Source organism: Falco rusticolus, chromosome 3 (assembly GCF_015220075.1).
Source record: "Falco rusticolus isolate bFalRus1 chromosome 3, bFalRus1.pri, whole genome shotgun sequence".
Taxonomy (NCBI): domain Eukaryota; kingdom Metazoa; phylum Chordata; class Aves; order Falconiformes; family Falconidae; genus Falco; species Falco rusticolus.
Window position 1 is genome coordinate 44396409 of NC_051189.1, and position 13495 is coordinate 44409903.

General features: G+C 37.4%; 1 protein-coding gene across 1 annotated transcript in view; it reads left to right on the plus strand.

Moving 5' to 3' along the window:
* ASPH (aspartate beta-hydroxylase) overlaps positions 1-13495 on the plus strand; it is a 112290-nt gene that overhangs the window by 87329 nt on the left and 11466 nt on the right. Inside the window, exons 22-27 of the mRNA XM_037379130.1 lie at positions 354-452; positions 708-714; positions 989-1077; positions 4869-5006; positions 11470-11605; positions 12458-12549. Of these exons, the coding sequence (XP_037235027.1) occupies positions 354-452; positions 708-714; positions 989-1077; positions 4869-5006; positions 11470-11605; positions 12458-12549 (561 nt within the window). The remainder of the gene's footprint in view (positions 1-353; positions 453-707; positions 715-988; positions 1078-4868; positions 5007-11469; positions 11606-12457; positions 12550-13495) is intronic.

Genomic DNA, 13495 nt, shown 5'->3' on the forward strand with positions numbered 1-13495 from the left:
ACTTTGTTAATGAATTGATGTTAATTCTGTAATGTAGCATGCTGTACCTCAGAGAGAGGGTGGAGAAGCACAGACAACTGAAAAATAAAGTAATTAAAGAGAGAAAAGAGAAGGAAAAAAAAAGATAATTTGGTTTGGAATAATTTTACTTCTGAGACTTTGGAGTTTGGCTTGTAATAGGCTTTTCTGGAGAAGTCCAAAAGTGAATAGGAAAACAGAAGTACAGCCAAGTATTTATCTGAGTCGGTGATGGGAAGAAACATCTCATTGCATCACTAAACAGTAATATGTGCACAGGTTTATTAATTTGCATAATCCATATGTGCATACTTAATTAATTTGCTTTCAAACAGGTTCTAAGCCTGGCTCCAAATGATGGCTTTGCCAAAGTACATTATGGCTTCATCCTGAAGGCAGAAAACAAGATAGCAGAGAGCATACCCTACCTAAAGGTATTTTTCTTTTCTTACCCACAGTAAATGTTTTACCAGTAAAAAATAGAATTGGAATATATAAAATGTGTCAAGCTAAAAGCATACTAATTACAAGTCACAGTTTAAGCTACTTGTTTGATTATATTGCTATATCACTGCCTATGAACTGGAATAAACTTATGCGTTGAGGCTCATCAATTCTTAAACATCGAAGTATTAGTTTTATTAGTGGTTACCCTAAGTACACAGCTGTGAGACTCAAATTGTTTTGAGGTTGGCAGTATGTGCAAACTTAAAGTTCTTGAAAGATCCAAAGAGGGCTTGTGTATACTTCTGAGTGTTTGGGGAGAAAATACCACAAAATAAAACCTTCATCCAGCTTTCTAAAATGCTTGTGTATGTATTTATAGGGTCAGGGGCAAATGTCCATTTCTGAATACACCTCTGTCTTGGGGGATCTGAGGGGAGAGGCCATGGGATTTGGAAAACTGATAACACTTCTTAATTTTTTTTTACTGAAGTATTGTATTTTTATTTATTTGGCTTTTTTTAAGGAGGACTTGAGTCTGGTGACCCTGGCACAAATGATGGACGCTTTTATTTTCATCTGGGTGATGCCTTGCAGAGAATGGGAGACAAAGACGTATGCATTTAATATGTTCTTGCTTTAAAGTCTAAACCTCTGAAAGACTGCAAAATCCAGAAAAACCTTTAATGATAGGCAGAGTGTGGAAAACATGAGTAGTTCCATTGCAACAACAATCCAGCATATGTGTGTAGAGGTCAAGATGAGCAACAGCAAAAAAAAATCTGCCATTGGATGGCAATACAATTTCTTAGCATCCCTTGCTTTAGAACTGAGCTAAATATTGAAGCTTGCATGGGGCAATTGGAGCCAAGGGATCAAAAATTTTTTCAAAAATTCAATGAAAGGTGTTTTTAGAGTCTGTTTTATGCTTCTACCACTTGCAACAAAGATTTTTATCCAGAGTTAAAAAAACCCCACAACAGTTTACATGCATATCACTGTATAAAAGTTCTCTTCGTAGGCTCTGGTGTAATTGTGTTTTGTAAACCTAACCTCTTTCCCAAAGTGACTTAAGCACCAATGAGTATCTGATAAAAGAAGACCATGGACCATGAGGGACTGAATGTGTGACCTGTTTTATGGTATTTGTTCAATAATTAGCAAACAGATCAGAAAAGAAGAAATTTGTGCAACAAATCTGTTGTGTGCCCAGCAAACATAATCATATGCCACTGGAAGCCATAGGTGTTTCTAATTTGTTAATTTAAAACAAAAATTTCATTTAAAAGCATGAATTAACACTACTGTTATGGTAGGGGGGAGAAAAAGGGCTTTTGTTGGATACTTACTAGTAATGAATTTTACTAAGGGCGTGAATTTAAAAACAACAACAAAAAACCCATGCAACTTCCTAGGTAGGAAATGTGAAAAGAATAAGAATAAAAAAGCATAATGGAAAATAGCTATCAAAATCACTAAGTCCCTGTTTTTAATTAGTTATCTAGTAATATGTCTGAAATATTTGTACCAAAAATACTATAAGAATGCTGACCTCTTGAGTATCTTGGCCCAGTCAGTAGGCGGTTCTCCAATATGATCTGTAGGCAGGTGGACTATAATGAAGCCTGTCTGTGCGTATCTTTCTCAAGCCTAATCATCAGGTTAGCTTTATTTTTTATAAATCATGGAACTTTTATTAAAATACTTTATACATGTGGTAGATCTAGAACATTGAAATGTAATAATACCTGAATTTTTTTAAGTTAGATTGCCTTCTCTGAAATATCCTTCCAATGAGTTTTTTTTTAACCTAGAAGTTCATTTACAAGTAAGAATTAGTTGGCCTCATTTTACACTTAAACACATGCACACATGTGCATATACACACTCAGAATGTTCTTCTACTCTCTTTTTCTGTCTACTCTCTGATCCTTCTCTCAACAGAAAACCAAAAAGGAAATCCCTGTATGCTTCTGTGGGATATTCTGGGTTGAATGGTAGAGCCTAGAGCATCTTCATTACAATGTTTGACTAAAGATACCGCACAGATGTAATTAACGTACATCATCCCAATCCCCAGGATAATTATGTGTTAATGTTTATGGAATTAATGGTCAAATCTGCTGTAGAAAAAGTTTTAATCAATGACAAATGAACTTCTTGGGATAGAGGAGACTTAAATTTAGCCAGTGGAAAGTCCAATGTTAAGCTGAATTTTTCTCGCTGCCCTTGCCAGACTTGCTGAACTTCAAGATTTAATCAAGGAACCGATCAATATTAAGGAACATGTGAAATTGCTGTCACTGAAAGTTTGTTGAAGGTAGATATTCATCTATAGAGCTAAATTAGGAATTATGAACGTGGTGTGGTAAGCGTTAGGTGAAACAGTGTTGAGTATGCCCTTTCCAACAATAATTTGATACAATGACAAATAGACTTAAAAAAGACAGATTAAAACTGGAAGGTATTATAGAACAAATTGCTCTTCACACAGAATGTATAAACTGAATTAATCTCAAACAATTTCTTTCCTGGAAAGAAGATACACTGTTGTAGATCTTCTGAATAATATAGTGGTTATTATTTGGTCTTTCCACTGCCAAGTTCTGCATGTTAAAAAGAAAGGTTTGTCATGGAAACTCAGAACTGGAAAGGATGAGCGAGGCACCCTAACCCTGCTCCGCTCTGTCAAAGACAACCTCATAGCACAATTCTTCTAATAGATAAGCATTAACAGTATTATACATCGTGATTATAGCTGACAGATCTTAAAGAACAGCAACATTCACACTCATCAGTCACTGGCTGAAACAAGTCATTCATCCCCTTGATCACCTGGGCTAACTCCAGACGTTGCAAATGAATGCAGGCAGTCAGCATGACCAAGCTATTGATATCCCACTGCTATTACAACTTACATCTTGGGGGACAGATGTTATAAATTGTAATGCTTCCATTTTAGAGACCTAACCAAGATAACATCAGAATGTAAAGATACACTGTGTATTACCCAAAGCTAATATATAAATACTTTTTTTTTTTTTTTTTTTTTTTTTTTGACCCATACACGATTTTACAGGGCTTCTCTAGGGAAAGAAGGTGAAAGCTCATATATGGTCGGCTGTTGAATTCTTGTCCTAGAGATGTGTTTGTTTAATTGTGTGTTTTTTCTTTCCGTTAGACCCCATACATAAAATGAGTCTTCTTTAGCTTAAGAGTTAGTACTGTTGGTTTTGTCTCAATAAGTCTTTTGGTTTAGCCTTCATGTCGCGTGTGGGCAGACTGATGGACAACTGTCATATGCTCATGAGTTAAAATGACTCTTTTTGAAAAACAAATAACAATTTAAATAGTTAGTCCTGCAGGGAAAGTACCATACCAGAATGCTACTGGGCAGTGTTCATCTTATCCAGATATTCCATACTCCTGCTGGAAAGAAAAGTGGAAGGTTTGGTTTTTTTGAGCAGGACTTGGCAAGGGGGTGGGCACAGCCAGGGAAGGCAGCCAGTGGTAAGGTGTGGGGGGAGTAGTGTTAAGTGGAAGCACAAAGGTGAAATTCTAAGCTATTTTATGTACAGTGAGGTAAGAGTCAATATTGGGTCAGGTGGAGGAGTGTGAGAACATGGTTGAAGTCTGGATGAGTGACACTTAAGTGAAAGTGAATCAGATGGATTGCAGGCTTGGGAGGGAGTGAATTTCAAGCGCTGATAGCTAGAGAGGGACTCTGCATGACCCGAGTAAAGAAGGGTTTGGACAGTTTTTGTTCAAGGCAGGGATTGGTGCCTTTGTTTTGCTGCTGTACAGGAATAAAGCAAGTTGTGCAAAGGGAGAGTAAGACAAGCAAAGGTCTAGTATTAACCTCGATATGTTTCTACCACGTGATCAGGTCTGGTGTGGCCACAAATATTTGAAGAAACTCAATACATGTATGTATTAGATGAAGAAGTAACAATTTAGACCCACAGTCAGCAGTGTTTTCATCATCACAGCATCTCCACTGGCAACAGAAGGCAGTCATGTTTAATTCATAGGTAGAGGACTGAAACAGAAGACGAGGGTGTCCAAGACAAGAAACAGTTGGATCTCCTAAGTCCAAGGACAGCGCCCACATTACTGACCCATGTTTGGTGTGAATGATTGTGAGATTATTCTATTTTGCTAATGCTGGATTGGAGAGTCTTGCCCAACTGATCTATTTTGGGATTGTCAGTATTTTTTGAGGGGGGGGGTTGTTTGTTTGTTGGGGTTTTTTTGTTCCTTTAAACTGTTTGTTACTACATTACATTGGAAGAACAGCCCCAGCATCCAAAGAGACAGTCTGTTGTCTTACCAAAAATGCATGTTACTTTTTTTCTGTGGGAGCTTGGTTGATACAGATTTGGTTGTTAACAACTGCAATCTTTTAGGCATACAAATGGTATGAACTTGGATACCAAAGAGGTCACTTTGCATCGGTTTGGCAGCGTTCCCTCTACAATGTCAAGGGACTGAAAGCTCAGCCGTGGTGGACAGCAAGGGAGACTGGTTATACAGAACTGGTGAAGGTAAGGCAGTTTGTTTCTGTACTTTGATTTTTATTTTTATAACAGCTATAATTTAAGGTATTAAGCAGATAAAATCCTTATCTATGAGGTCTGAATTATTGCCTAGGAGTACTAGACACCAGTCTCCAGCTGAGCCGAAGAGACTGTAAAATAAGCCCAGGCATTTTCAAAATTGAGAATGAGGACAAGGATGGCTGAAATTATTAATAAATACAAATTTTACATGGCAGACAACTGTAATGTCTCAAGTGCATAATGACAGTAAACTTTGGTAATGTCCGGGACACCCATTCTGAATTTTTAATTGGTGAAGGAAAGGCTGTCCTTCATACCTGGTGTAGTATTTAATGACGTCTTTGGAAGCTTTTAATTGTATAAGAGAAACAAGTATAGATTCCCAGTGATGGATTTTAAAAAAGTGAACATAGAATTCAAGTTGTTTAAAGTTTTTTTTTTATTATTTAATGCAAGGCAAGAATTCTGGTTATTATTCATAATAATAATTTGTGTTTCCAAAATGGCATGATTTTTATTATTTAATTTTAATTCCTGAAAAAATAAAAACAAAAAAGGAGAGCAGAACCTTTTTTCCCTGTATGATTTAATTATTGGTATGTGGTTTAGCAAAATTATTCTACAGAAACAGTTTAAAGCCAGAAATGTTTATTTGCAAGAGACAGCTTCTTTCAGAATGGTGATTTCTTTATGCTTAGTTACATACATGTTAAGAAACTTACTATGAAAGGATGATTTTATTTAAAAAAAAAAAAAAAAGGAAAGAAAAAAAATTTAAAAGGGAAGATTACCCTTTGTTAAGGTTTTGATGGCAGCATAAATAAGACTAGGAAATCTGGACTGAAGTGTGATTGTCCAGTGTTATATCAGTCACACAGAAAAGCAATTAGCTTTATGGACTAGGGTTTGGGAAGATCTGAAATGTGCACAAATTCAACTCGTTCCTGAGGTATGTGTAGGAATAGAGCCTTCCTGCCATAAAACAGATGGAGAAACTTCTTATCATACTTTTACCGAACAAAAAGGAAAGAATAGATATGATTTTATTGATGTTTTAGAGCTATCTGCAGTGATGTTTTACAGTCTCTTGCCTGTAAACCATTCATATTCCTGCGTCACAGAAGGTAATGTTCCCTTCGCCCTGAGCATGAGGAGACAAGTCAGCTTTGACGGGTGAAAAAATTTGGTTCCCTGTTATAAAATGGCCAGGGCTCCACCTTGAAGTGATTTTTCCTCAGCTGGATCAGACCATGTATGGAGGTCTTGCTTTGGATCAGAATGCTGCATGGCTTCTAGAAGAGCCATTCAGAAGATCAACAAGAATAGAAATTCACCCCTGACCTCCACAGCACAACTACCTCCGTAATCCAGTCACACCTCTTCAATCCAATAATTTTGTAGTACATTGTGTATCTGTTTCATTAGCAATATGTCATTGATTCGGGCCTAAATTGTGGCTTCTATTTTATTTACATAGGTGTCATAATTTGGGGGTGGTAAGATTTACATTCACAATTGCAAGTACGAATGCAAAATATGAGTTTAATGCATCAGGATAAGGATTTGTATTATTGTGTTTTGTCCATAACTCAAGAAACTGCTTGAAGTTATGAAAGAAAGCAGGTTTGAGTCTAATAAACATATGATGCTGCAAACAAAATTTGAAATAGCATTCTCCAGGAAGTGGGGAAAAAATTGTTGAAGACATTTTTTATTAATTTGTGAATATTGCAACTTACGTACCTGTTTTAATTAAAAAAATATTATTTCCGCATTCCAAGAGCAAAAACCAATCGGCAGTTATTTCTTACTGCTTTATCTCATTACATTCCTCTTACACCTGTGTGGGATGTGTGGGAAATAATACCACATCCCGGTGATAGAATTTGACATGGGAAGCTGCTGTATGAGGCGCTGGAGGCCCTGACCCTCTCTCCCCGTGTTTCACTGTTTGTTGTTAAATGTGAACAAACTATTTTCAATATCTTAGTAGCTTAACAGTGCTAACTGAGGCAGTACTAAAGCCAGATTCTCTGGCACTTCTCTTTGGTTCATTTTATTAACCAGCGCAGCTGTGGTCAGTAGCATCTTGCAGCACAGACCTGGCTTGACTGTGTTTTAAAAGGTCATGCTATTTCTTGGGACTAGAGTTGGAGATGTGAATTTTGATAGTGTTTTGCTTTTTCCATAGAAATCTTGAAGAAAAGATTGTCTTGTTTCAGTATTCTCAGGTTAATAAATTCCTTGTGAAGGGCATTCAGCTCACCCAACTGTAGTCATGCAACCGCAAGGCATATATCGTCCATGCTAGCGGTCTAGTTTATAGGTCAAAAAAGAAGTATTTTCAGAGGATGATTAATTTTTTCCTATGTTAAATAACTATTGATGGCGTGTCTACCTTTCTGGTGTTGGCTTTCCTACTGCTTTACAAAAAAATGAAGCCTAGACAACTAATTTAGGCCTGATGTTTAACTGCCTGATGGGTAAGATTAAAGAAGAAAATCTCATACTTTATTTACTTCACTATCATCTACTTGCTTGGATGTCTTAAAGGAAGAGGGTTTTGAGGATTTGGGGATGGCTGGGTTTTTTTCGGGAGGGTATTGTTGGTGGTGCACAGGGAGAGGAGAACTGAGAATATCTCAATAACATTTAGAATGTGTATGACGGGGTAAATCTTGGTTAGCTGTACTGTGCTGAAGGGAAGGGATTTTTGCATCTGTCTGTCCAGCTGTGCCCGTTATGGCTTAAGCTTTTTTTAGTTTCCTTGAAAGAATATGGAGGGGTAACTGATTTCTCAGGGAGCAGAAAATACAAGCCTTTAGATTAGGAAGGGTGTGTCAAGTGATTCATGTAGAAATGTTCTGGTAATGTTTCTGATCTACAGTATTTCAGGGCTTTGGAGATTCAAGAAACTGTTTGAGCTCAGCTAAAAGGAAACCTTACTTTTATCTTTGAAAACCTGTTCTCTTCCCTTGAGACGATTAGCTTTCCTCAGTCAGTCTTACTGAGTCATTGCATCATTCTCTGGTACTTTTTGTAGAACCTCAGTATGGCATTATTCTTCTATTCTGGTGCTCGTTTTAAAAAATAGTAAAAAGAGGTACAATGCTGTTGGATCCTACAGACTTTTCACCAGTCTGAAAATACACAGGTAATGACCTAGGTAACTTTGTCCTTTCCTCACGTTGCATCCTTTGACATTTAGAAAAGACCCAGAGGATGCTTTGCCAATAATGCACTACAGTGAATAGCTGATTGATTAAAGTAGATCTTGTATTGTCAGTTTTCTCTGATGGCCTAGATTTTATTAATTAAATGTTTCAAGTGCGGCAACAAAAGCACAGGAAGAGAATGAAAGTACTGGCAGCAGCACATGTCCGTAACATTTTCTGTAGAGTGACAGCTGGAGCTTAATGCTTTAGCTAATAATAGCTAAACATTCATATTTAATGGAGAAATTAAATCGAAGTGTGCATTTAAAGTGTGGCTGGATGCTTTAAGAGAAGCCTTGTGTTGAAAAGAGAAGAGATATTGTATAAAGTGCTGACGTTTAAGCACCGTGAGTGACCGAATGGGTACAAGGAATCTATTCTGAAGGGTTTGAAAATACTGCCCCTTACTTTGGAGGTCATCAGCGTTCCCCAGCAAAGACATAGTAACTGATCACGAATACTTTCCTACTCTGTTTCAGTAAGAAAGTGAAATAGATTAAAGTCTTCGCCTTGATTTTATTTTACAGTCCAATGAATTAAAATGGACGTGTGGTCAGTAATTATGCTTCATGTGAGGGGTAGTAACCTCTTAATCTCTGCCTGTTTCATTTATGACCATGCATTGGAAGGGTTTGACAGCACACAGTAAGGATTCTTTTAATATAATAGTCACACATAAAAATAAACCAATACTAAGAAATCCCTATTTAAATACAGTAATGTCTTTGCCAATAAAATCTACGCTATCGCCAGATGTAAAGCAACTGTAAACTTCCATTATTGTTAGGAACTCTATTTAAAAAGCCATGTGGGGAGTTAAGGGAATCAGCTGCTAGGAAACAAGTACATATGCTCTCAATGCCGGTCGCCACCTGATTCTTCACTTGAAATCAGGATATTGGACCAAATATAATATGAATTTGTTGCTCTAACCTGAGACTTTAATCCCAACATATCATGGAGAGTAAGCATATTTAACTTTTTTCTGTAGGTAACAGCTCTTGGATCAAGTGTCGTAAGTCCAAGTCCTGGACTTTGTGTTTTGATGGTGTTTTGCATTCTTACCGTGCAAGGTCTAAGAGTCTGTAAAATCAGGGAGATCACGGCTGAGCTGTGTTTGAACTCCCCACTTCATTCCTGCTTAGGACTTAGCTATTACTCATAGTAAAGCACTCTCAGTGTGTTTCATAGGTGGGGTCCAGGTTTTCAGAAGTAGAGACACTATTGATTTTAGGGCAAGTTATGTCTAAAACCATTGAGGAGCTAGTTCAAAATCAATTATATTATTCAAATCACTTTGTATCCAACATGTTCGGGAAGGAGCCTTAAAAGGCAAGGACAAACACCCGTCTTTGCAGGTTAACTTTCAGCCAGTGGTGTTTGTGAAGGGGATAGAGGTGACAAAGCTGCTGTTGCCTGCAACTCCTTGGACAACCAATGCTCATCATTCATCACCTTCTCTGGGTGAATGTTCCCTCTTACCTTTTTACAGATGAGGGAGTATGAGGAGTTTGAGGAAACAGAGAATCACTTGTAATATCTTTCAAAGTTTTCCAGTCTTGTCGATCTGTATCAATTTAAATTGAGGCTGGTGTAAACAGAGTTAACTTTTTCTTTCTCTTCTCCAGCCACTGCCAAATGAGGTACTCAAGCTGGTATTGCCTTTTGTAGATATGGTAGCACTGAATCAGTACCAGCACTGTTCCCATATTCATCTTTTCCATATTCCACCAATTAGGTGGAAATTTTCAATCTTTTTTATACCCTGCATTTTGGAAGTCAATTTTCCAAAAATACTCTAAAAGGACATTTCTACTTAATGTTAACCATTAAATGAGTCTTATGGGAACCCACCAGTGGGAAAGAATAAGGTGAATGCACCAGGAAAAATAAGTGTTCTTCCCCTTTACTGTTGGATGAGAGGGAAAACAATTTGCTGGGAAGAAGAAAAGTTTACCGTAATAACAGAAATGCAATCCTAATTTTCATAGGTCTTAGCCTACCTAAAAATGTTCTAGTGGTAGAAAGTAGCTGTATTATAGACAGCATGTTCTAGCCATGGCTTGCTTTGCTGAGCCTTTGATGATATATCAATGTACAGCCTATTTTGTGGGATCAGCTTGTCTTCTAAGTGAAAAAACTCAAGTAGAAAATGCAACTGCTTAATTTAAGTGGGAAAGCTAATAAGCATACAGAGTTTTAAAGCTAAAAAAGGGCCGTTATACCATGTAGTCTGATCAGTGTCATGCAGACTTTTGACTTTTATTCAGCTTTATGCATCATGTAAAGAGGTAGTGCGGGAACACACCTTAGCCTAAATTCAGTGTGAAATTGATTGAAAATGTCTTATAGAAATGCTTTGTTCAAGAGCACAAAAGAAAAATGAAAACTATTCACCCAAAATAAGGTTTAGTGAACAAAGTAGGTGACTGGGAAATGGAAGTTACTTTATCCAGATCCATTGTTACACTGTGGGGATTTCCCTTTGTATTGCTATAACATAAAATTGACTTACTATTGGTAGTATAAAAGGTTTTATAATCTACCTGATTTTTAAAAATAGATGTCCTAAGGCAGCAGAGAACAGAAATTTTAATTCTACTGTTCTGTGGTTTTGGTATGTATGAATTTTAAGGCAGTTTACACATTGTTAATGGTTGTGTCCATAAATCATCACCTGGCATTTCGAGTCATATTTGATCTTTTTCAATAGCATCAGCATGTGTAAGTGAATCTCTGCAAACCTTTTTGAAGGTTTAAATCATAACTTCCAACTTAAGTGTTGTGTTTACATTTGTCCTATTTGAACTTTAATGTTCTGCCAGTACCTGGAGTTCAGGTTATAGAAGTGGTTTTCTAGTTGCAGGAGTGCTTCCAGGTAACATGTGCACTGTTTAAGAAGATCAATATGCTTCTTAGCTTGCAATATAAAATGATCTGTTAAAGAGCCCTTAGGCTAATAAAAAAGCAAGTCAAAGTTAGACCTAGTCTGCAAGAGTCTGGGGATTATTGAAGTCTTACAAGCCCAGCGTAATTGAATCTGAGGAATACTGTGAAAGTTGTTTTTCCTGCCTTAACTTGTCAGAAGGGAATTAAATACAAAGAAACTTGATAATGATGATGAACGCTTTTTTAGTGCTTTTAGATTAAAAAAAAATGGCAGGGAAAAATAAAAATGGTACTAAAGGCAAACACAGTAAATTCTCAGTGCAGTAACATGACTCTTGCAACAGTCCTTAGAAAAAAACTGGAAGCTCATTCGGGATGAGGGGCTTGCTGTGATGGATAAAAAAAGAAGCCTGTTCCTGCCTGAAGATGAGAATCTACGAGAAAAAGGAGACTGGAGCCAGTTTACTTTATGGCAACAAGGTAAAACATTTTATATTTCTTCTTTCCCCAATTTCACTTTTTCAGATTAGTATAGTGGAATAAGGAGTAGCAACACAGGTAGTTTTCAGAACTGTTTTTGTAATTGCTGAATCTGGAGAAGAAGGGAACTAATAAAATAGTGTCTGGGACCCCAGTGACACTGAGCAAGAGTTCTTTATTCTAAACCATGTTGTCCCCAAGCACTTCTAAGAATCCCCTGAGTGTAATACTCCCCTTCTGCCAAGGCTGCCAGCAGTTTGCACGGTAATGTGTGGTGCAGATCAGCCTGAGCAAAGGCAGGATGGGAGAAGGTGCATCCTCGATACTGTGTTGTCAGCTAGGTGAGATCTCTCATTCAGAAATGGTATGAGTAAAAGAATATGATTTTAATAAACCTGATGCCCTGTCCCTGAGTTGTGCAGTGAGAGGCCCAACTATTGGAACAACCTTATATTCTTATGAGACTCTACATATGAGAGAGTACTATAAAATAAAACACTAAAAGCAATTTATATCAAAATATAATCTGGCGTTGAAATGCTATGATGTTGGTAGCATTTTTCATCTTTTTTTTCTGTGCAGCCTCATTAATGTTTATGCTTTTAGGATCATGTTTAAAAAATGGTAGGAAGCCTGGTCTTCACAAATAATTTAAAAGCAAAGATATGCAGGCTGTTCTGATATTGCAGCATGTTAGTACTGCTGTTTCGCAATCTGTAAAATGGGAGTAATAATGTTTACCTGTCTTTCATTGTCAGCTCTTCAACGGTTTTGTTGCTCTTCTGCAAAGCAGAGAACAAGGAAATGTTCTTTCATTGCTCTTACCAATACTCTATCCATCATTTTTACTAGGAAGAAAGAATGAGAACGCTTGTAAAAGTGTTCCGAAAACATGTGCTTTATTGGAAAGATTCCCGGAAGCTACTGGCTGCAGAAGAGGGCAGGTATCTGGAAAATTTCTTCGGTTTTGCAAATTCCTAATGCTGGGAGCAGGTGATTTTGAGGAATGCGTATAAAGGCATGCATGACCTTGCTCTTGTTAAACCAGGTATATTTAACGACGCCTCAAGCACACAATGAAGTTAACAGTAAAAATATGCCCCCTCAGCAAATACAAGGTGAAATATGTTAGCTGAAGCCTTTCTACGGGCTCTTTAGTTGAGTCATTTTACCTTGTGTTTCCTAGGAGCTCGTGGTAGGTAAATTATTTGCCATGGGTCAACCAGTAAATAATGACTTACTAAACCTCAGCCCAAAGTGACCTGATCTGACCCGTAGCTAACCCTGCTTTGTGTAGGCAGTTGGATTAGATCCTTTCTAACCTCAAATATTTTTTTCTGGTCTAAATCTAATTTTTCAAGACTAATTCAGTGAGCCACATTCTCACTGTGATAAACTTCACCCATCTACCCCAGTTTGGCTTCTTTAGAAGGAAGGAGAATCGCCTCATGGAAGCCAAGCAACAGTACTGCTGTCATATGCTTCTTTCCTAAGGTAAAGTCCATGAGCTGTGGCCTTGGGTGCCAACAAAGTTTGTTTCAAGTGCCTGGTCTACACTGACTACTTGGCTGCAAATCAATCTCATTAAATCATGCAGTGGACTTATATGGTATGGATCAATACATTTGCAGCTGAGTGAATGGCCCAACACAAATGTCATGTGATTCTGTAGGACAGAATTTTTCATTAGCCTTTTTATTTTTCTTCAAGCTGTTGTATTTTATCTGTAATGACTACATGAGAATAACCTTCACATTGCAAAATTAGGGATGCAAAAGTTGGAAAACACAGTGCTAGCATACTCCTAATTCAGAGCCTTGAGAGCAGGTGTTCAGCTTTTTCACCGGACTCTTGCTTTTGATGTGCAGAAGTGCACTAGATGGCTGATGT